At 43.0% G+C, this 20,853-nt stretch overlaps 1 protein-coding gene across 4 annotated transcripts in view; it reads left to right on the forward strand.

Annotated features, from left to right (window-relative positions):
- The window catches only part of FANCA (FA complementation group A), a 1,007,136-nt gene that overhangs the window by 471,228 nt on the left and 515,055 nt on the right, over positions 1 to 20,853 (forward strand). For all 4 annotated transcript variants that reach the window (XM_085637706.1, XM_085637704.1, XM_085637705.1 and 1 more), the window contains exons 28-30: positions 1,828 to 2,010; positions 11,328 to 11,401; positions 16,903 to 17,031. In XM_085637706.1, the coding sequence (XP_085493832.1) occupies positions 1,828 to 2,010; positions 11,328 to 11,401; positions 16,903 to 17,031 (386 nt within the window). The remainder of the gene's footprint in view (positions 1 to 1,827; positions 2,011 to 11,327; positions 11,402 to 16,902; positions 17,032 to 20,853) is intronic.

Below are 20,853 nucleotides of genomic sequence, written 5' to 3' on the forward strand. Positions count from 1 at the left end.
CCTGCATACAGAGCAACGAGGTGCTCTGCTAAACCCGTCAGCAAAAGCCCCGAGCCCTAGGGGTCTTTTACCTCAGGATCAACCAACCTGGGTCTGCTAACTGCTTCTGGTTACTAGCCTAAATACCACTGAACCAGACAAGCGGTAGTGCTAGAGTTACCTATTTTTTCAATTTTTCCTTGGTTCTGATGAAGTGCCACCAGACCCGTTAGGGGCTACAGAGGCACGAAACATGTCGACCCTACACACCACATTAGCCCTATAGGAACATTATATCCAATTAGGGCAGATAACCTTTAACTAGGCTAGTACCCCTTGAGAATAAAACACATTTAGTTAGGACGGCTTTAGACCTATTTTAGACTCACTCACTTACTCACCGCACTACCTAGCCCACACAACCACACTCACCCTACGGCTTCATCCAAAATATCTCAGCCAAAGAGCCCCTTCGCGGGTGCCCGTCGGGCATTGCAGCGCCGGCCTGACGAGGAGCAAGGCCCAATGATGAAGCATGACATCCTTTGGGGTGTGTGAGGGCACTTTTTTTGAAAAGACCTTTCTTCCCCTAGGAACTGTACACTACTGGTATTCCTTACTACTGCATTGGAGCACGTGTGCAGGACCTGCTTAAATATAGCTCCTGGTTCCTCTTGTGTAAATCATCCATTTAATCCCCCTCATTGTCTTCCACATTGGGCTATTGTTCCTTTGCAGACACCTCTCCTTAAAAGTCTGGACCTCCTTTAACGGAACACCACTAATTGGATACTGCCTCTTTCTGTAGTGCTCAATTTCCTTTCCTGGGCCTCCACCCCCTTCCCCCGCCCGCAACAGTAGGGACCTCATATCATCAATCAGAATTTGCTCATCAAATGTCTACCTCTCAAGTGTAACTGATGTTGAGCCTACCATACCTCCTCCAATGTACTTCAATGGCAGTGACATGAGTGGGGGTTACTAATCTCCAAGTCACCACTTTTTTACTTCACATTAAGTTGTTAGTGGGAAATTATGCAGAGCATTAAGAAACTCCCTGCTCCTATGCTTTTCTCTGTGGAGGTCCTGTGCGGTCAGGCCCAAGACCTCCTGTGTATCACAAAGGCCTGCTTCAGACCTAGTCTCTCCAGTCGGGCCACATTGCAACTGGTTGTTGGCACATTACTGTAGGTAGTTATTAGCATTCTTCATCTAATCGTTTGACTAGGTTCATCATAATTTGTAACCCTAAGCACTCAGTCGGCTCACTAGACCCCTTTCAGAATGCTGAGGCTTAGCCAAAACATTACGTAGTTTTGGTTCACCTCAGTTAATAGCACTGGGTAGAGCCAAATGGAAGTGATATCAGCTGCCTTAGCTACCCCACGTATATACTCCGAGTAAGAGTGGGCTCTCTTGGGGCCATGCTGTTCCTCTTTCTTTGCTTGTGCTCACAAGGCAGCCTTGGTGCCTCACTACTCTGTTGTGGCCCAGTTGGTGGAGCTGAAGCAGCCGTAAACATTGCAGAGATTGCAGATGACCAGGTTATTGGGCTTACATAATTGTACATCTAGATAATGGAGTTTATAAAAAAACTGGATGCTAGTGGACTCAGCCATGTGATGTATGTACCTGCAATTAAAGTTCTGTGTCATATTGTGGCCTCTAAATGTCATTTCCATAATGTGCACAAACTGACATATATTCTGTGGCTTCAACCCGTATTAGTAAATGCTTTTTGCAATGGAGAGTAAAAAAGGATTTAACATTACTGTGAAGCATTTCTGAGTGGATGAAGCTGGCGAGTAGCTTATCCTTCCAAATTCAAGCATTGCACCGTTTCTTCAGATCCAGCATGCTCTGCCACGTGAGTGCTTGGAGGCTCGAGGAGTGCGCTGTGATGAGGAGGCCCAGGATGCTACTGTTTCATGGAGGTGCATGACCGATCTTTCACTGAACTGGAAAAAAGCTGCCCAGACATTGTGGAAGCAGAGTCTTTTCTCAAAGCTTCTCCAGTTGGAAATATTCCAGGTAAATATTTATGCTTGCACCATCAGAACCGTTGTAATACCTCTCCTCATTGTATTTGCCATCTCAAGTGTTCTTTTTTTCTCCTGCAGAGCTCTTCACATTGTTTCTGAACTGGGGATTAGAGATTGGAGTTATCAGCTTGTGAATCTATAAAGCGTTGTATGCATCTGAATGGTTGGAGAGATGTTCGCCTTAAGTGAAACTGAAAGGCCAGGACATGTTGTGTTGCACACATATGAATGTCATGGGAAGAGTGGCTTTGGTATAGCGTTAAATGGTATAAGAGGTGCTATGGTATGAACATTGGATTGGGAGAGGAGGTATGTTTTAAACAGCCAAAGGGCAAGGAAGGTGCTGGTTTGGTACACAGCTGGATAATGGGAGCTATGCTGTTGTCTGCTCAGCTGACTAGAAAGTGAAGTGTTTGTTATACACAGGTAACTAGCAGGGGAGGTGCTTGTGCAATATACAGTTGTATGGTAGGAGATATTATGCTGTGTGAAACTGAATGGTAGAGATTGTGGTGCGTTGTACTCAGCTGAATAGAAAAGGAAGTGCTGGGTTGTTACGAAGTTGAGTGGTAGAAGAGGGGTCAAGTTGTGCACAGCTGAATCTTCACTAGTCTGAATGCTAGTGGAGGTGTTGTACTTTGTTTAATTGTCAAATGTTTTGTGTTTAGCACAGCTGAGGTTCATATTTAAAGGTTGGGAAGATGTGTTATATACAATTGAATATGGGGGTGTTTGGTGGTTGAAGAGGGTGCTTCACAGAGCTGAGCTGAATGTAGTGAGAAATGTTATGGTAATGAGATTTAAATTTGGCATTAGTTTGAGGAATTTTATGAGCTTGTAGAATGGTATGCCAAATCTCCTGCCAGTTCTACTTCAGCACAATAGGAGAATAATATTGTGAGACAATGGGTTCTGGCCATAAATCCACATGGAATGAACTACACACGTTTGCCGCTGGTGTTGGCCTTTTAAGATAAAGCCACTGGGACGCAACAAGTTTAAGGGGTACATGGCTGGTTACACATGTGAGGGTTGTGCATGTGAGACTCCTGTTGTGTGTAGCCTGGTTATTTTTGCACAGGTAGCCTGGGGCAGAAGGGACTCTACAGAATTGGATATTGACCTGGAGTAGGTCTTATAATGTTAGTGTACACTGATAGGGAAAGTCAGTGTGGTTGACCGTCTTGTCTGTAGTGACATACCATTATACACCTCTGGGGAAGACTGCCTTAAGGTTCAGCCTTGCTTTCCTTTGGCCTACCGAAACCAGTGCCATATTGAAATGGGGTGGAACCTATATTCTAAATCTGTGTGTTTCAACACATTATTTGTACAACTTATGGATCTTCCAGGATTGTCGTATTTTTTGGCTAAGCTCAGGATCGGAGACCAGGCCTTTTTATCACACTGCTGTGCCAAGTTAATTACAGTGCTTCTCTCAGCTCCTGAGGAGAAAAGGGGCAGAGGTGAAAGATCTGCATCAATCACTCAGCTGTCACACTGTACCAGGCATGGACAGCCCAAGCCCACTGAACAAAGGAAGGTGCTCAGACCTCTGGAACCAACACACTAGGGGGCTCCCCTTTGGAGATTTGGTGGGATAGGCTCTGGCAGTGAATGTGACTAGTGACTTCTGGGTGATGCTATTTTGAATTTTCCCAGCATGTCGTGCAGGAGTGTTTAGACGGGGCGAAGAGGTGATGTGTCACCCCAGGATAGGCCAGAGGTGCCTTTTAGAACCTTCCGCCACCACTTAAAAGGTCTTGCCCAAGGTGCAGAAGTCTCTTGGTTGTGTTTTTCTGCTGGACACTGGACTGGAGGTGGCAGACATGGACTACTGAAAAGAGGAACCCCCTGATGCCATCTTTACTAAGGATTCTGACTACAGTTGAACCCGAGACCAGTGGGGCTAGTCCCAAGACTGGGAAACTGGTCCCCTTCCGCCCCTTAAGGACTAGATGGGGAAAGAACTGGACTTCTGTGCCAAGAAGTAGAGAAGCACAAGAGGAGAAACAGCAGGAAGGCTGGTGCAGGGAGCCAGTGGAACCAGCTTCCTGCAAAGTTTGGCACTTTGGAGTTTAGGAGGCATGAGTAAAGTGTTCCAGATGGCTAGGCTCGCACCAGGAGAAAAATGAGCCCAAAAGTGAGTGAAATGGTCCAACAGGCCTGAGATATCAGCAGGAGAAGGATTTTACCTTTTGACCTCCCAGTGCTATCACGGAGCACGTGGAGCTCTGCTGCCCGGCTGCTAAAACCCCCTGGGGTGGGCCATGGCCGTGCCCCAAGGAGTATTTTTAGATTTTAAGGCCTGTAAGGGTAAGTGTGTGGGACCCCTCCACAGAGCTCAGGAGGCCTGGGGACCTCAAACACAGGCTGGTTCATGGACCAGGGGGGCTGAGTTAATGGGAGCAAGCTATGTGGTCTGAACTCATAAAGCCAAAGAGAGCGTCAACACACTAGGCATGATGTGGTATGACAGCGGTGCTTGGTGGGCAGAAGTGGTCAGCGCAGCTAGCGGGGCAGCTTGCACGCCTTGCTCCCGGTGCTCTCCTGTTGTTCTTTCGGTTCACCTCCACCAGACTCCAGGATCCGCACAGTGCCCTGCCTTGCCCAGGTGGATGTGACGTTCTCCGCGAGTAGCTTGGACGCCTCTTCTACAGCGCAAGTGCAGCAGATGCGGCACTGTCTTTGCCCTGCCCTTATCGTTGCTGCTGCTCATTCCTTGCTGTGTTGCTGATTATTTTTTCCAGAGGCGTTTTGGGAACTCGAGGTAAGCCTGATCGTTGTCTGTTGCCTGCCTCTTGCTTTCTGAGTGTTGCCCTGTGGGAGCATAATGCAGCAATAATAGTTGTCGTAATGGTGTCCCTTTGATGACTACAATTTTGTTTCCGACTCAATCCATATACTGTGCGCCTTGTAAGCTTGAGGCGATTGACAACTTTTGAATACCCTTGTTAGCCGTAGAGCACCATTGCTTCCTTCATGGTCACCTGGGCACGCTGGTCATGGTGCTTGAATTGAGAGCTGAGCAGAGCTGAGAAGTACAGGCGTGGCCAGTCAAGTTTAAGCTTTGCTTATCCCTGTAAGCCAGCGAGTCTATAGCTCTCTAAGCCCTGTATGCTTGCTGGCCAATAGAGCCAAGTAAGTCTTTGTAAGTAGCTTAATCTTTCACCTCCTCTCCTCTCATCCTACTCTTCCCTGTGATTGGCACTCCATTACATAGACTTATTTAGCGGCTCGTCCTGCGGCCCCCTGAGCAGACAGGTGATATTCCCTGCTCTCCTGCACATTTTTCGCATGAAGATGGGAAGCCCCAATTTTTTTTTATCTTCATGGACATTTGTTTGTGGGAGGGATCTGATAATAGACTGCACAGTGGCCGCAACAAAGCTGAACATTGTAAATGCCCCCCAAGGAATATCCCATGGCAAGAGATCCACACCAGCAACAGTACCCGGGAATACACATTGAAACGCCATTCTAATAATTTTTTTCAGTCTACTGCACTGAATAGAGGAATGGCTGATAGCCTGGGTAGGAAAGAAAGAATAAAAAAGAGCATTCATTTGAGTCAGGAAAGAGAGAACTCGCATTACAGAAATGTAGTAAACCTAGTTGATGACCCAATCATGGCACAGTTGTGAGCCATAGTAACAAACTGCACACATTCTGATCTAGACCCGCAAAGGTTTTGTGGAACTCAGAACCTCTTAATGATTACATCCCAAGGAAGGATGACCGGAAGAGACAGTGTGTTGAGTTGCAAGTATTAATATTTTAACTCCTTGGTGAAATCAGTGACCTGAGGAAGGAACCTAAGGTGCTAAAACAAACTGAGCAGATGGAGAGGTGTAAATTCTGTATATGCACACATAATCGGACATATGGTGCCCTGCCATATTCTCTATCAGTAGACATTTGAGGCAAACATACCACTCCCCGTTCAGCCTAACCAGTCTTTTCCTCAGGAGGCAGGTGAAATTGACATTCAAGGAATCTCCATATAAGATAATCTAGTGAAAGAAGACAGGGATGTACCTTGTGATGCACTTGTTCGAGGGTCTCTGGAAATATTGGATAAATCAGGCTAACATCTAAGGGATGAAGTTTGGAAAACAGATTGGACTGGTACCTCGTACTCAACCATCCCAGCAAGTCTTCTCCTGCCTGAATATCAGGTGGTGTCAAAGTGGATAAAATACCCCAGGAATTTGCCATCTGTAACTTACTCGCAGTGACCGAAAAAGAAAAAAGTGAGGCATTGAGAAACAAAAGACTTACAAATGGCTGTCCGAAAATCTTGAGAACAATATGGTTAAGTGGAATGATTTACAAATTGTTAAGCGCCACCAATGTAGCACTGCAAGTAATTCTAGTTGCATCCTGATAGGGACTGGTAGAGCTAATTTAATTGCATATATGATCAAATCAGCATCGTTTGCGAATCCATCCTCAGCCATCAGAATAGTGCTAAGTCCACTTGAATTTCTGGGCTAACAGATATTTGTTTCAGCTAAATCAGTCGCCTCCAACCAGGGTATTCCCATCCTTAACAAAATCCAAGTAGGCGGCAACAAGTACTTGATATAAAAGTACACCCACCGCTGAATAAGGAGAGCCCCAAGAGATCAAACCCTTCAGTAAACATGTATAACAACATAGTGACCGAGAGGCATCACAAGGCAGTGAAATTTCTGCAGAAAAATCTTTACTTGGCCTGCGCCAAAGATGGTCTAGCTAAAAACATAGATCTGTACTGATTATACCAGAGCCACAGGACACACATCCAAAAGTTCCACAACCAGCTCCCAAATAGTTCAATTATCTACTGGAATTTTGCAGGAATCCCCCAGAAATTGGGAGATAGTAACCTTCTAAACTATCTAATGTCTCATTATGTGATTACACTTCAAGAAATCTGGGCCTCCGCAGCATAGGACATTCCGGATATGCAACCCACACAAAGCAGGCAAAAGTGTTGGAGAAAACCAAAAAATAGCAGTGACCTGCATATATCATGTAGAATTGATTTATGTTTCCACCAAAGCCTGGGGAAATTCCCATAAGGACCTACAAAATGTTGATATTCAACTCCTAGACAACTCCATCCTGATAGTAATAAATATCTACGCACAACAGAAGAAGACATTAGGTTTTAACGGCCTCCTGAAGGGCATCAATGAGGCATTAGGTTTCCCCTGCGAGCCGAAAGCTGTACCTCTAATCTGAGGTGATTTGAACTGCAACATGGTGTAATGGGGAAATGACAATGAGGCAATAGCCGAACTGAAATCAGCATGCAGTATCCTGTCAATTCAATATGGTTTCCCAAAAATAGATGCCAAAGGAAATAGTTTGACTTTCTCTGATCGGCTAAAAGCCTTATCTCAGCTCACAACTCCTATGAAAATAACGACCCAGCACATCTATTATACCTACCAGAGCACAATCTGTAATAGAATATATCAAGATCAGGGTTTGGCATAGGTTTGAAAACATGAAATTGAAATGAAGACCGGAAAGTTACCATAACTCAGTCAATAGAGGTAATTAACCATGCGGGTGCCGAGCCAAGAGAAATACAGAATTCAAACCACAACTGGGAGATTAAGGAATAGGTCAGAATAAAGTGGGCCACCAACCTTGAATCCAAAATGAATTATTAGAAACTGTATCCTTCAACAGCGGACCTTCAGACCCTGATAGTGAATGGAGCAAATGGAGAAACCTCATTATCCCTATATGATCTCTGCTGAAGCCATTAACCCCAATTGTTTTAAGATATTGTACCTTCGAAAATCCTACACTAACAAAGAAAATTGTGGAAAACTGGGATGGTTTAACGAAGATTGTAAGACAATTAAATTGGAATTACAAAGCGTGCTTCAAAGGGAATCTTCCAAGCAGGTTATAAGGGCGTCCAGACTTGGTTATAGTTGCTAATTCCGAAAAAGAAGGCCGATTTTGCAAACAGCCGGTGGTTGGAGCTTGAAAGATTTGCTGTAGAGAATGACACAATGGCCTTTTGGAGGATGATCAGGAAAGGCCTTGGAGTGATGTGAAACTATCTGGAAGCTAATATCGATGAAGCAGCATGGGTAAAGCCTTTTAGATCTTCATCAATGCTACGACTGACCTGGGTTAGGAATCCTTCTCCCTTAGTGCCTTCGACAGAGTCCGCAGTAGTGTGCCAAGTACCATCCAGCTGGGATTGTTTACAAAGGATCGCTGTCCCTTATTCTGACTTAACAACATTATTGTTCCCTGTATGAGAAAGGCCAAAAAGACGACACAATCCTACAGACCAAAAGGTTTAATTGGCATAGACTGTAAAACTTTTTCAAAATTGGTACTGACGGCCTTGGATGAGTGGGTCAGTAATGAGAGTATCCTTTCACCAATACAAGGTGGCTTCAGAGAAGTGTTGTCAGCAACTGAACTCATTTGTACTTTCCTGCATTTGATTTATAAGAGCAGCACAATGACGAAAATGCCCCTGTAAGTGGCATTTTTAGACTTTTCATCTGACTTCAATCCGGTTTCAAATATCCGCCCGTGGGAAAAATTGCAAATACTGGGCATAGAGCTGGGACTTTTGTCACTACTTCAGATGTTATACTCTGGCACATCCACTCAGGTGAGACTTCGTCAAAAGGAGCACGTTAAAAAGAAATTATATACCAATGGCAGGTCAAGCAGGGCTGCCTTTTGGCACCACTTCTGTTCTCTCTCTACATTATTGATATCTACGAAGAAGTCATGAAAGCGTCAGCTGATGTTCCATCAATTAACAACTTTAAGGTTCCAGCTCTCTTCTATGCTAACAACTCTATTCTTATGGTAAAAACTTCTAAAGATCTGCAGGCACCGCTCTCAGCGATGGAAACCTATTGTAAGACAAATAAGTTGGTACGTAACACCAGTGAATCCAAGATAATGATTTTCAGGAGCAAGCGTACCCATATACAAACCACCATTGGTAAGTCAGAAGACACCACAAATGCAATTTTGAGGGGTATAAGCACAGTCACAGGTTTTCCCGCTACACTGATCAAGTTTTTCAGGCAAAAGTGAGAAGTCAAAGGGATTGGGGTGGGGGGGGCTGTTTGCCTGCTCCCTAAATACAGTGAAGAACAGATGCAGCCTGGAGCTACAGACAAATGCCCTGGTGATAAAAAAGAGCACTTGGAACATTTTATGTTGGTTTGCGGCCATTATGGCAAGGCTAGGCCCAATACAATAGCTAAGATCCTACTCAAATAGCAACCTGAAAATAAGGCGTACTAAATATTATTTTTGTTAGGCGACCTTGCCGTATATGTGACCAGGGCAACAGCCCAATATCGGAGACTCAACTAGGACATTTGCTCAAAACTTCCCATAGTTTCACAAGAACATTTTCAGTGTTGATGCTTTATTTTTCCAGTCGCCTCAGCTGTCGGCTTAGTGCTGTGGTTGTACTTCCTTGGTATTTTCGGGTTCGATATATTTGGTTTTGTTTCAGACTACACAGTATTTTAGCTTGTTTTTTAAATTCTCTTTTTAAATATTTTTTATATTTTGTTTTTAATTGTATGTGTGAAAGGCAGCTATGTATTGTAGTATGGGCCGATATCACATTAATACATTGAAATTCAAATTCTGTGGCTTGAAGGTCCTCATGAAAGACACAGAGACATAGCCAATTGCAGAATGCTTTATTTAAGCAATGCTTTATTCAAATATGTCAACAATGCTTTACTTTAATGATTATGTGAGCACCTTATTGCAATGCATGATTACTCATAAGTGTGGAAAGGAATGCCATGCTTTATTACAAGTAATGCAGGGATGTCATGCCTTATTACTGATAATGTGGGCACATGCTTGCAATGCTTGTCTATTCTTAATAAGGGCAGAGGGATTAGGATTACTGAAGTTAGTGATGTTATGAGGTATTACCATAGCATGCGATTCCAATCTTGAAATGGGACAACATTGATCTAAGGTAAACTGACACCAGCAGTTAGAGTTATGTGCTGTATTGTACATAAAGTGGGTGTGCTGTGAATTTTGTGGTCATATATAATGTTGGCAAAGGTATTTCCATCAGCCTTGTTTTTATTTGTAAATTATTGCATATTATTAAGTAGTGTGTGTAATAAATGTACTTTCGAAAGAAAAAGCACAGGCTGAAAATTATTTAGGGAGTGTTATTACTGCGTGCCAGCGAATGGTGATTACTAGCCCGCACCACTTCCCTTGAGTAGGCCTTGGACTGCTCTGCTTCGCAAATCTCAGAGAGTCAAGCGCTACAATTGGGTGTTTGATTCCCAGCGGATGGCGAATGTGGACCCATTACTTGTGCAGGCCACACAACTAGGAGCACGTTTCCTCAAAAATATCATAAAAGGGTGCCCTTACTCTCTGTTTGGCAATAGGTCTAGGGCAAAACTCGTATTCTACAGAAAATGAGGCACAGGTAACACTAGCAGAAGTACTGAAAACCTCAATAGAACAACAATACATGTCCAGGTATTCAAATTTAAAATTAAAATACCGTAGCCTTAGAAGGAAATATTTTCCAAAGTGGTGCTTTAAAATCATCTGATCCCTATCATAAACAAATCTTTTGAATGTTGTTTCAAGCATGGCTTTTATTGATGATGTGTGTAGGCAATATGTAGTAGTGGAGAGAGTTCTGATGAATAGGTTAAAAGTATGTGTGATTGGGACCATAATTTGAATATTGCTAGCTAAGAAAGAACCTAGGCGGATTATAGACTAGGTGCCCTCTGTAAATAATCCTCTTGAGCACCTCAAGAGCTTCATGACTTGGGTATTTCCCATAGCAAGCCTCAGATGAAATATGTCTGTTTTGTGCTTCCAGCATCTGTTGATCATGAAAAGGATTCCTGTGTCCCATGTTTACATTCAGAATGGTGCCTGCTTTCTAAAGCCCCTTTCAAATGCACATCTTCACATTAAATTGAGTTGAGCAGTGTTTTTTTTTTCTTATACTTTCTCAAATTATGAACCGCCACAGTCTATTTTGCTGAAATTGTTCCACTTAGAAGCAATGTATAGGCAGAAAGCCTGACTCACTTTACCAATGTGTCCACAGCATGAATTATCTCAAATGGTCAAACAAATTTAAATGACAGACTTGTGTCATCGTTGTTCTGCAGTTGGAGACTTGTCAGTGTTAAATTCTGCTGAATGATGGGAAAAGTGCTGTGTTTTACACTGAAATTTGTTTAAAACGATTACATGTTGTACCTTAGCAGATCCTTTTGTCTCCTGTTCTGATAATATGTTTTTGCTCAGCTCCCTTTCAGAGATTGGCTTTTGTTTGAACTGCAATTGGAATCTTGCAAAGATGTGTTGTCTGAGGCAGAAAGGTATGTAGATTATGTGGCCTCTTTTGCTGCATGCTTAAAGAAATTCTTGTGAATTGTGTTATTTCCGCCCTAAGTGTGGCACAGTAATGACTCTTATATTTTTACAAAAAGGCCTCCCTTAACTGGACACATTTTTATGCTTACGTTCATTTGATTTTTCATGCCATCTAGTTGGTTATACTCCTATGTTTTTGCCCTGACCTTGCTTCCACTTGCCATCAATGGAGAATTACTAATAATTGCATGTCGCAAGCTTTGCCCCATCAACAAAAAGTGAGACTCAGCAAACATATATTTTACTGTGCCTAAACCGGTCTGTTTCTCAGTGCAACCTCTGTTGACACGTCCCACCTCAACTGTTCCTTTCTATTCTGATGTAAGGAGTTATAGAGAAGACTGGCCCCAACCTGCCCAACAGCATAAGGCATATATGGCCATATGTATGAAAGTATGGTTTTGCGATTCTCAAATAGCGATTTTTTGTGAATCGCTATTTGAGAATCGCAAAACGCTATGTATGTAGGATTCGCAAATAATTTTGCTAATCCTACATATTCCTTAATTGTGAATTGCAAATTATGATTCGCAATTAAGGAATACCTTCCCATTCATTCCTATGGGCCTAGAGGCCCATAGGAATGAATGAGAAGACATTCTCAATTTGCGATTCTCAATTAGAGAATCGCAAATTGAGAATGCAATTTCAAGGGTGCCAGGGTGTCAAAAGGACACCCTGTTGCATCCCTGAAATGTGCATGTGTGCACATGTGGCACACATACATGCCCTGAGGGCATGTATGTGCGTCACATGGCACTTTGAAAAATGCAAAAAAGTGGATTTTTCAGAGAAATCGCAAATTACCACCAACTTGAAGTAGGTGGTAATTTGCGATTCCTTAAGCCCAAATTACACTTTTTCTGTCCCTTTTACATTGCATTTAAGGAATCGCAAAATTTGCGATTCCTTAAATGCAATCGCAAAATAAGGAATCACAAATTTTGCGATTCCTTATTATTCAAGGCAGTTTTACCTTAATACATCCCACTCAGCTAAACTGCGATCGCAAACGGCGAAATTCTGCGAATTTCGCCATTTGCGAACGCAATTTCGAATGATACATATGGCTCTTAGTGAAGATTTACACATAAGATGTGTTGTCTTTTCTTGCCCATTTGCAGCTAACAGAGTCCATGGAGAACACTTTACATACAATGTAGCATAAAGAAAACACATTATTTCTTTTGTAACTATCCTCTTAACTGCAAATGGGTGTCTGCATTTAGCTATATGCTGAAATTAATGTTAATCAGCAGGTTTGACTTGTTGGGCGGAGGTTTACTTGGAGCAGTCAGGAAGTCCTTCAGTACTCAAAGACCTCAATGAGAGGCAAGCTTTAATCCCTGCATCTTATATTATTTCATAAACCTCCCGTTATATATCCCCCCTTCCTATTTACGCCCCTTAGAGGCTCAGATTAAAGACTTCATATGGGGAAACTCAATACACCGTGTAGCAATTAAAAAACGATATCTACCTGTCGACCAAGGCAGCCTAGCAATGCCGTATTTAGAACAATACTACCTGGCTGCTCAACTGCAGTGGGTGGCCAGGTGGATGGCGTACAGACACAGAGATGATACAGCGTCCACACTTCCGCCCCTGCAACTTTCAGACCTGTTGAGGCTCTTCCACCCCTGTGCCTAAATCAAACCCTCAGACTCATTACTACTCTGCATGGTGCATAAATGGTTCACAGAGTACTGTACACAACCCGTGCACTTACTCCATACACCCCCCCTGCCTTCCAACTGGAAGGGACTCCCAGAGGCATTATAACCACCACGGTGGCAGAGCTCCAACGGTGGCGAGACACAGGAGTCCAGGACATAGAAGACCTATACCGTGAAGGGAGTCTACTCCCCTATGCCACACTAGTGGAAGAGGAGAAACTACCCTCCGGGCAATTTCTACTGCACCGCTCCCTCATGGCAGCACTCACCGCCAAATGGGGTGACCTATCTATGGAACCAACTAAACACCTCACGGTGCAATATATACATGTCATGGGGGGCATTTGACCAAATGATTCGCAGCCTCGCTAAGACACCACACAGCCGCTGATCTGTCGCCACTCAGGCAGTGCTGAGACACCGAGCTAAGTCGACAACGTTCAAACCCAGAATGGTCATCGTTATTGCTGAGGCCCACACACATCCCCAGAAATGCCGTCTACAACAGATTCAATTCTTCATCATACATAGAGTTTATCTCACACCTGATAGAGCGCGGGTCACCAGCTCAGGTGACACACACACACACACACCTAAAAACTCACCTGGGCCCAGACCATTCACACAAATGAGCTAGCAAACCCCGCTGATATCAGTTTTCGAGTTAACCTGTAATTTAGATTTCACCTTTACCAAGTTCTTACCAATTTTATCTCCTTAATGATTTCTTTCTCGAGGAATCAGGTTTCTGAGATAGTTTAAGGTAGATATTGACATTTATCTTATACTCGAAATAACCACAACCTCAGAAAGTTTGGAAAACCTTTATTTAAATTAATAATTTTGTGAGTCAAAATCAATCACAGCTTAAACACATTATTACAAGAGGCAAAATGTGAGTCAAACAAAACATAATCATAATAATGATCAATGAAAACGGTACCTGAAAAATGAAAAGAGAGAGAGAGCAGGTACATTGACAGTCTTTTCAGATTTATATTTACCTAAAGTGATAGATGAACCCAACTCTTTGAAGATAAGTCAGATAGAATCTGTCAGGACATGATGCAGATAAAGGATTTGGACAGATTCGGATCTGCAAAGGTGACCTCTTCTAAGTGCAACGCCAGCGTCGCACCCCTCTCTGATACTACTCTCCTCGGGTGTCCCTCTTCCGTAATTCCCTCTAGATGATTAGATTAGCGATCAGTATCTCAATTTCTCGAGCAGAGTTTCTGGCAGCAGCGTACACGTTGGGTCGTTGACGAGTCGAAATGGTGGATCTGACAAGTCTGACAAAGTATCTTACCAAACTACCTTTTTTATATTTTTATTCATATACTACCCCCAATGTGTCCAAGTTTGTGTTTTCCCTTATTTTAATTGGTCAGGGTGAGAGGTGAGTTCATCACACCATATTAAAAGTAATAATTTTACTGTGGACTATTGTTCTATGTTTCTGCCCCTTAATTTACTTTCCCATAGCTTTATTTGCCACCCGCATTTCACATTATGTTCAATAAGACTTTTCAACATTTATATGTTTCAAGCTTTAGGTCCAAAAGTTCAGTTTCCCAGGTGACTTTAGCTTGAGGTGGCTTTGGATGTGATTCAAGTTCTTCGTGGGTTTCCGGCCAGTCTTTATGCGCGTGCGCACTGGTCAGATGGGATAGGGATTTCTTTCACCCTCCGAGGCCCAAATAAGAACTAATAATAACATTTAAAAAAAGATACGTTAGAATGTGACAATAAATGATTTCACTGTATACCACTTAACTCTACTCTATCCCCATTTACTTATTTAAATCTTTCGCATTAGTGTTTAGTAGAACTTACGAGATTTAGTTTAGCAGTAGCATATGCATAAATTTGTGCGTTTCAAGCGTCCATTTTAAAAGCTTTTGCGCAGCTGCAAAGTTTTGCCACCAAGCGACAGAATACGTCATCCTACGTAGATGCAGTAGACGCATGCGCAATGAAGTTCCCACGATTTTGGCGGCCATATTAAGACACTTGGGTTACTTGTTAGTAATACACATAGGAAAGCTTCCCCTGGATACTGTGTGTCGTGTTAAATGTAATATTAATATTCACAAAACAAGTTGATTATAGTGTTACACGTTATTTGAGAGGATTGCGTCCGAGCAAGTCTCTTTATTTACCACACACATCCCCAGAAATACCGTCTACAACAGATTCAATTCTTCATCGTACATAGAGTTTATCTCACACTTGCAAAGATTATTCAATACTTCAAACATCAAGACGCAACATGCCCCAAATGTTCACTCACTGACGCTGATTTGCTACACATGATCTGGGGATGTCCTGCCCTGACTAAATATTGGAAAACTATAGCAGAAGACCTGACGCACTGCACGGGCAGAGAACTCTCATTTGACTGGCTCACATACATTTTACATCTATATCAGAGAAATCGCAACAAAGGTACCTCCTGATTTTTGGATCTGGGGATGGTGGTAGCGAAGAGGCTGATCACCAGAAAGTGGAAATCCCCGCACCTTTTGCACATCATAATGTGGAGATGCTCAATGCTCACCTGGGCGAAAGCGGAGAGTGTAGCACTCCATAGGGAAGACACGTTGGGCCTTCGCAAGACTCCCCTAGCCAATGATGGGTCCACCTCACCCCGTTAACAGCAACACCTTAATATAAAGTAACACGCAACAAGAGCAGATCAAGATACTGAATAGGGCACTAAGTAGAAAGAACACACAACAAAAATCGATGTGTCCCCCTCACAATTCACCAAATACCAAGACATAAACACCAATTGCACCCATTAATCTACGGAATACACTGACCAGGGAGCCCAAGTGTTAACCTCACAGCTTAGACTTAACCCTATTATGTATTATTTTGTCATTGTTGCATTATGATCCCCTTCCCACGGTTTAGCCTGTTTGTATGCATATTCATTGACAGAACACAGAAATAGAGTGCAAGTTGAAACCATCTTAAGCGGGTCGAGAAGTGTTAAACAGTCACACAACAGTTAATAATAAGTAAATGTTATTTGATGATACAAACTATAAATACGTACTGAGTAGTGAACTGATGACATGTCGCTACTTTATAGACATAATGTTGTGGAATTAACTAGCAGACTTATGTGAATAGCAACTTCAACAAGTATCAGTTTGATGTATATGTGAGGCTCATGTATAACTTGCAGTTATGAGAAAATCAATAAAACCAGATATAAAAAATAAAAAAAAAGAAGGAAGCTTTAAGTAACTCCCTCGGGACAGCGCACTTGTGCCTTTTTTTATATTTAGTAACTTTTCCTATCATGGGTGGGTTCTAGAAGTACCAGCTCTGAGTATTGCCTTCCATACCAGCGACAAATATTCTGACGTGAATTTACAAACTATCTCTCTGGTAGAGAATTAACAAGTATCCCCATTTATTAATCATTCTAGTTTTACTTTATTATCAGCTTCAAGCAAAAGATAGACTGAATCAACCTGTTTGGAATCTGCAGGCTGATTTCTACAACTGGCATATAAACCAAAAACTATTTCATCTTGCTGCACAGTCAACAAACATGTGATCTTTCAAACTCGTAGCATGCACTGTTCTATCTTGTCCTCAGTATCCAAGGAAAAGAAGAATATTCTTTCTGAGTTCCTGAGTGGCGCCTTTGAACACCAAGCTAGCAATAGATATGTCTGTAGCACAGCTGCTGATCATTTGAATACAGCTGTGACATAACAGTAAAATGATATGTTGTGTTTCTTTACTTGCAGGCTGGACTACCATCGATGGGCTGTGCATCAGCACTACCTGCCATCCCCCTCAGCAGCTGGCGGCTGTGACGGAGACCTGGAAGCAGCATGCTCTGTTATTGTCAATGCATTAGTGGATTTTGTTAACAGGTAACACTACACCAGTGCAAGCACTTGAATGTTGTTAAGTAGTTGGTAGAAACAATTAACATGTTTATATGAGTATTCTTCAGCAAGGCTATGCATGGAAAATTATACTTTTGCACTAAAGATGAAGCTCCTCAATCTTTAAAAGATAAAACACATCTTGAGCGGAGGCGAACAACTAAGGACTGATCACTGGATCCCACAGGTTTCAATCACAGGTTTCAGAGCATATTTTACATGACATACCTAAGGTTCCAGGGTAAACTCTATACAAGATCTACATAACATTTTAGGAGAACTCATTTCTGATGGATAGTTACAATTGCAGATTCATCTCCTTTCCACTATCCCAGGCAACTTTCAATAGCTCTACCACCCAGGTAGGTGGCACTGGCTGCATTTTAGCACCATAAACAATGCTACTGTGATATCACTAGAGCCACAGAAAACGTTGGGATTTCAGTTCTTTCTCCTGCACCTGTGGATGTACTGGTAGCTCACCACTATCCTTGAAGGAGCTCCCCAAAGTGCAGCCCAGCACAGTTCATAATCTCTGCATCCTTGAAGTAGTTGCCAGCCAAACCAATAGGGAGCACACACTTACATACAAACACATATACTCTGACCGCCCGCAAATACCTGCAGCATGACCACCTTCTTCCATTCTTCGTTTAGCAAAGTCACATGAAGCTTAGTCACTTTGCAGCCCTTTCTCTGTCAATCATTGAGTATACCATCATAACTGGCCCAGATATGACGTGCCTGCAATAGCCAGGGTGGAGTTGCTAGAATGTAGGATTACCAGAGATAGAGTTGGGCGTAAATGATATCTCTGCGCTAGCTGGCTGGCCCTGTGGCTACGGAGAGCAGAGGGTGGATTGACAATGGAGTTTGTTTCAGACAGTGGGAATGGTGTGTGTATGTATGTCCTTGTGTTACGGAACACCAAATGTATATGGTGTATAATGGCTTAATCTCTGTCACAATTATGACTATTTTAACATAATATTGGCCCTGGCATAATAATGGTAAATCTTGGGCATTGTGGTATTAATCATGGTTTAATGACAGCTATCCTTTCTATGCTGTAAGTATTCTTGGCCTAACTGTGGCCAATTTGCGGAGTTTTATAGCTGTGAATATCTCTTATGTGCAAGTGGGCACTTTATGATGTAGCTGTTATTTTGTTAGTCATGCGGATTTTCTTTTTTCTAAAAAATATTTTATCACGCATATACGCAAACTTACTACAAGTTGATCACTGAATAAAGCTTATACAAACATGCTTCTTACCACAACCTGCTCCTTCCGGAGCTACATACAATCCTTACATTGAATTTACAAGGAAGTGTGTAACACCATGTCGTATCTTTTAATCACTAATGTCTGTTGCTGACTCATGCTTAAGTGGAGCACAGTTATTCCCTCTGAAATCGTTTTCCTTTCCCCACACCCGCTTTCATTACTTAGGGCACCCTCTATGTATACATACTGCCTTCTCTGCCACCATAGCTCTGTCCACATTATTACACCATTTGCGATGTGTTGGAGCCTCCTGTGTTCCCCAGTGTTTTGCGATATTACGTTTAGCGAACATTATACCTAATGTTGCCCAGTCTTGAGCCGTGTGGTTAAGATCTGTAGGTTCCCAGATATTAAAGAGACACCTCTTGGGCGCCGGTGACACCATGACCCCGATAACTTGGGAGATGGTGTTCATAAGTGCCCCCCAGTATGTTACGATCTTTGGACATTCCCACAATGTATGATAAAAAGTGCCGAGCTCCATGCATTTCCTTAAACATAATTTTCTCGTGTAGTAGATTCTGTGAAGTATTTTTAACTGTAATAGCTTTAATTTGAAGGGTATCGCAACTTCCCGTGGGTACGCGAGTGCCTCCTGACAATCTGTTTCATCTAGCTCTCCTACATCAGCCTGCCATTTTTAGGTCTCGCTGGCGTTGCAGCGCGAAGCACTGCCGCCAACGAGAACTATTGTTACCCTGATGCCTCTCAAGGGAGACAGACCGGGGCACGCGCAGCGATCGGGGTCTGTGGACGCGCTTCTGAGAAGCGCAGACGCACATGCCCCCAAGCGCGCGCGCGCCACGCTCCGCCGACCGCCGGGCTTGTTTCCCATAGACTTCTATACAAGCAGAGGCACTTTTAGGCGAGAGAGAGACAGCCAAACTTTGGCTTACAAAATCGTGAGTCTCCTGCTTGAATGGGGTTAATTGGCATTTATGGAATAATTGACGATGTTTGATTAATGCACAATATCTTAACCGTAACGAACGGACACAATATTTTAAGATTACCCATGTCATGTTCAATTATTTCGGGGGAATATTTCATACTTGAAAAAAAAAAACCTTCTGTTCAGACTAATAAATATATCAGTTAAACCATTGTTTTCAATGTTGAAAAAAGTAGTTTAGACGTACCCCAGCATTTAGAAGAGAACCAAATCAGCCTTTTTGCCTACGGAATTCATAACGTACAGAAAAACACGCAGATTACTCATCCCCGCTGAACTTTTACGTACATTCATTCCGGGACGTCAACGCGTGCAGCGTCACAGAACTCGCATTTTCTGGAGCGTCTTCTTTCGTGCTTAAGTAAATATTTTTAATATTGCGCGAACGTCCTCGTGGATTGCTTACGAACCCGTGTGGGTGAATCGATTGTGACGCAGTTGCAGAATCATCGGGAGAGCTCCAGGAGAGCAGCCGCTCCGGATGCATTCAATGGTGCTATTTCTCACCCCGCCAACGGTCAGCGGACTCGTCGTAACCTCCTCCCCATTCTCTGGAGGGGCACTAGGGCCATATCTCCCGCAATGACGCTTCTACAGAGGTCAAATAATGTTAAAGAAGGCAAGACATGCTATTGAAGAACGGGTATCTATTAATCTTGGGGCTGTTTGTACTTAACAGGAAGACCATCGTGAGTGGACTGTACCAAACCTTGCAGCCGAAACTTTTTGAAGGTCAGATTTGATGGGTTTTTTTCATTTGCTTCGTTGTCCGTTAAATTCTTCAAAATATATACAACGTTTAGCACTGCGCCCGCTTTTATTTATTTATTTAGCTGCGCGTCTGCCACATGCTTTTGATGTATATAAGTTCCAAAGAATAGAATGTTTTAAGTCCTTTTGTTTTACTGAGCATCGTGTATGAAGAGCTTCGAGCACAGACAGACAACCATCGGGTGCCTTTAGCCTCCAACACCTGCAATCTATAACCTTTCACTAGCATAGCGCCAAAACGCCGTCAGCTCCCTATCTACTAAAGCATATCTGTACCTGTTTGTACTGGGCAGCGGGGCTATGCTAGATTGGTATTGGTTCATCCAGGTGACTCTTGTTTACAATGGCGTCACCACAGTTTAGCTTTAAACATCCCGCGAGTGCCACAATTGTACCAAAAGTAAATAAATAGAAATAAAACGTCCGGCGGCTTGAAGCATGCAGATTTGCTTTTGCTGCAACTTTTCCTGTCTTTTAAATGGTACTATGAAAACATGAAAACTCCACCCCTCACCTAAGTGCAAATACTAAATTGCTTTACTCCTAATTGGTAGTCTTCCAGCACCGCCCATCCTCGGAACTCCCGCACACTCAGCATAGGCGTATTATCCCACTCCCACCTCAGCTTCGTATTGCCCCCCCACCCCACCCAGAACAGTGATCAAACACTCAGCATAAGCTTCTCTCAGCTCATCCTAGAACCACCCTCCACTACCCCAGACCAGAACTGTGATGAAACACTCAGCACAGTCTTCTCCCACTTCCACCCCAGCTTGGTAGTGCCCTCCACTACCCCA

The sequence above is a fragment of the Triturus cristatus genome, chromosome 12, assembly GCF_964204655.1.
Source record: "Triturus cristatus chromosome 12, aTriCri1.1, whole genome shotgun sequence".
Classification (NCBI taxonomy): domain Eukaryota; kingdom Metazoa; phylum Chordata; class Amphibia; order Caudata; family Salamandridae; genus Triturus; species Triturus cristatus.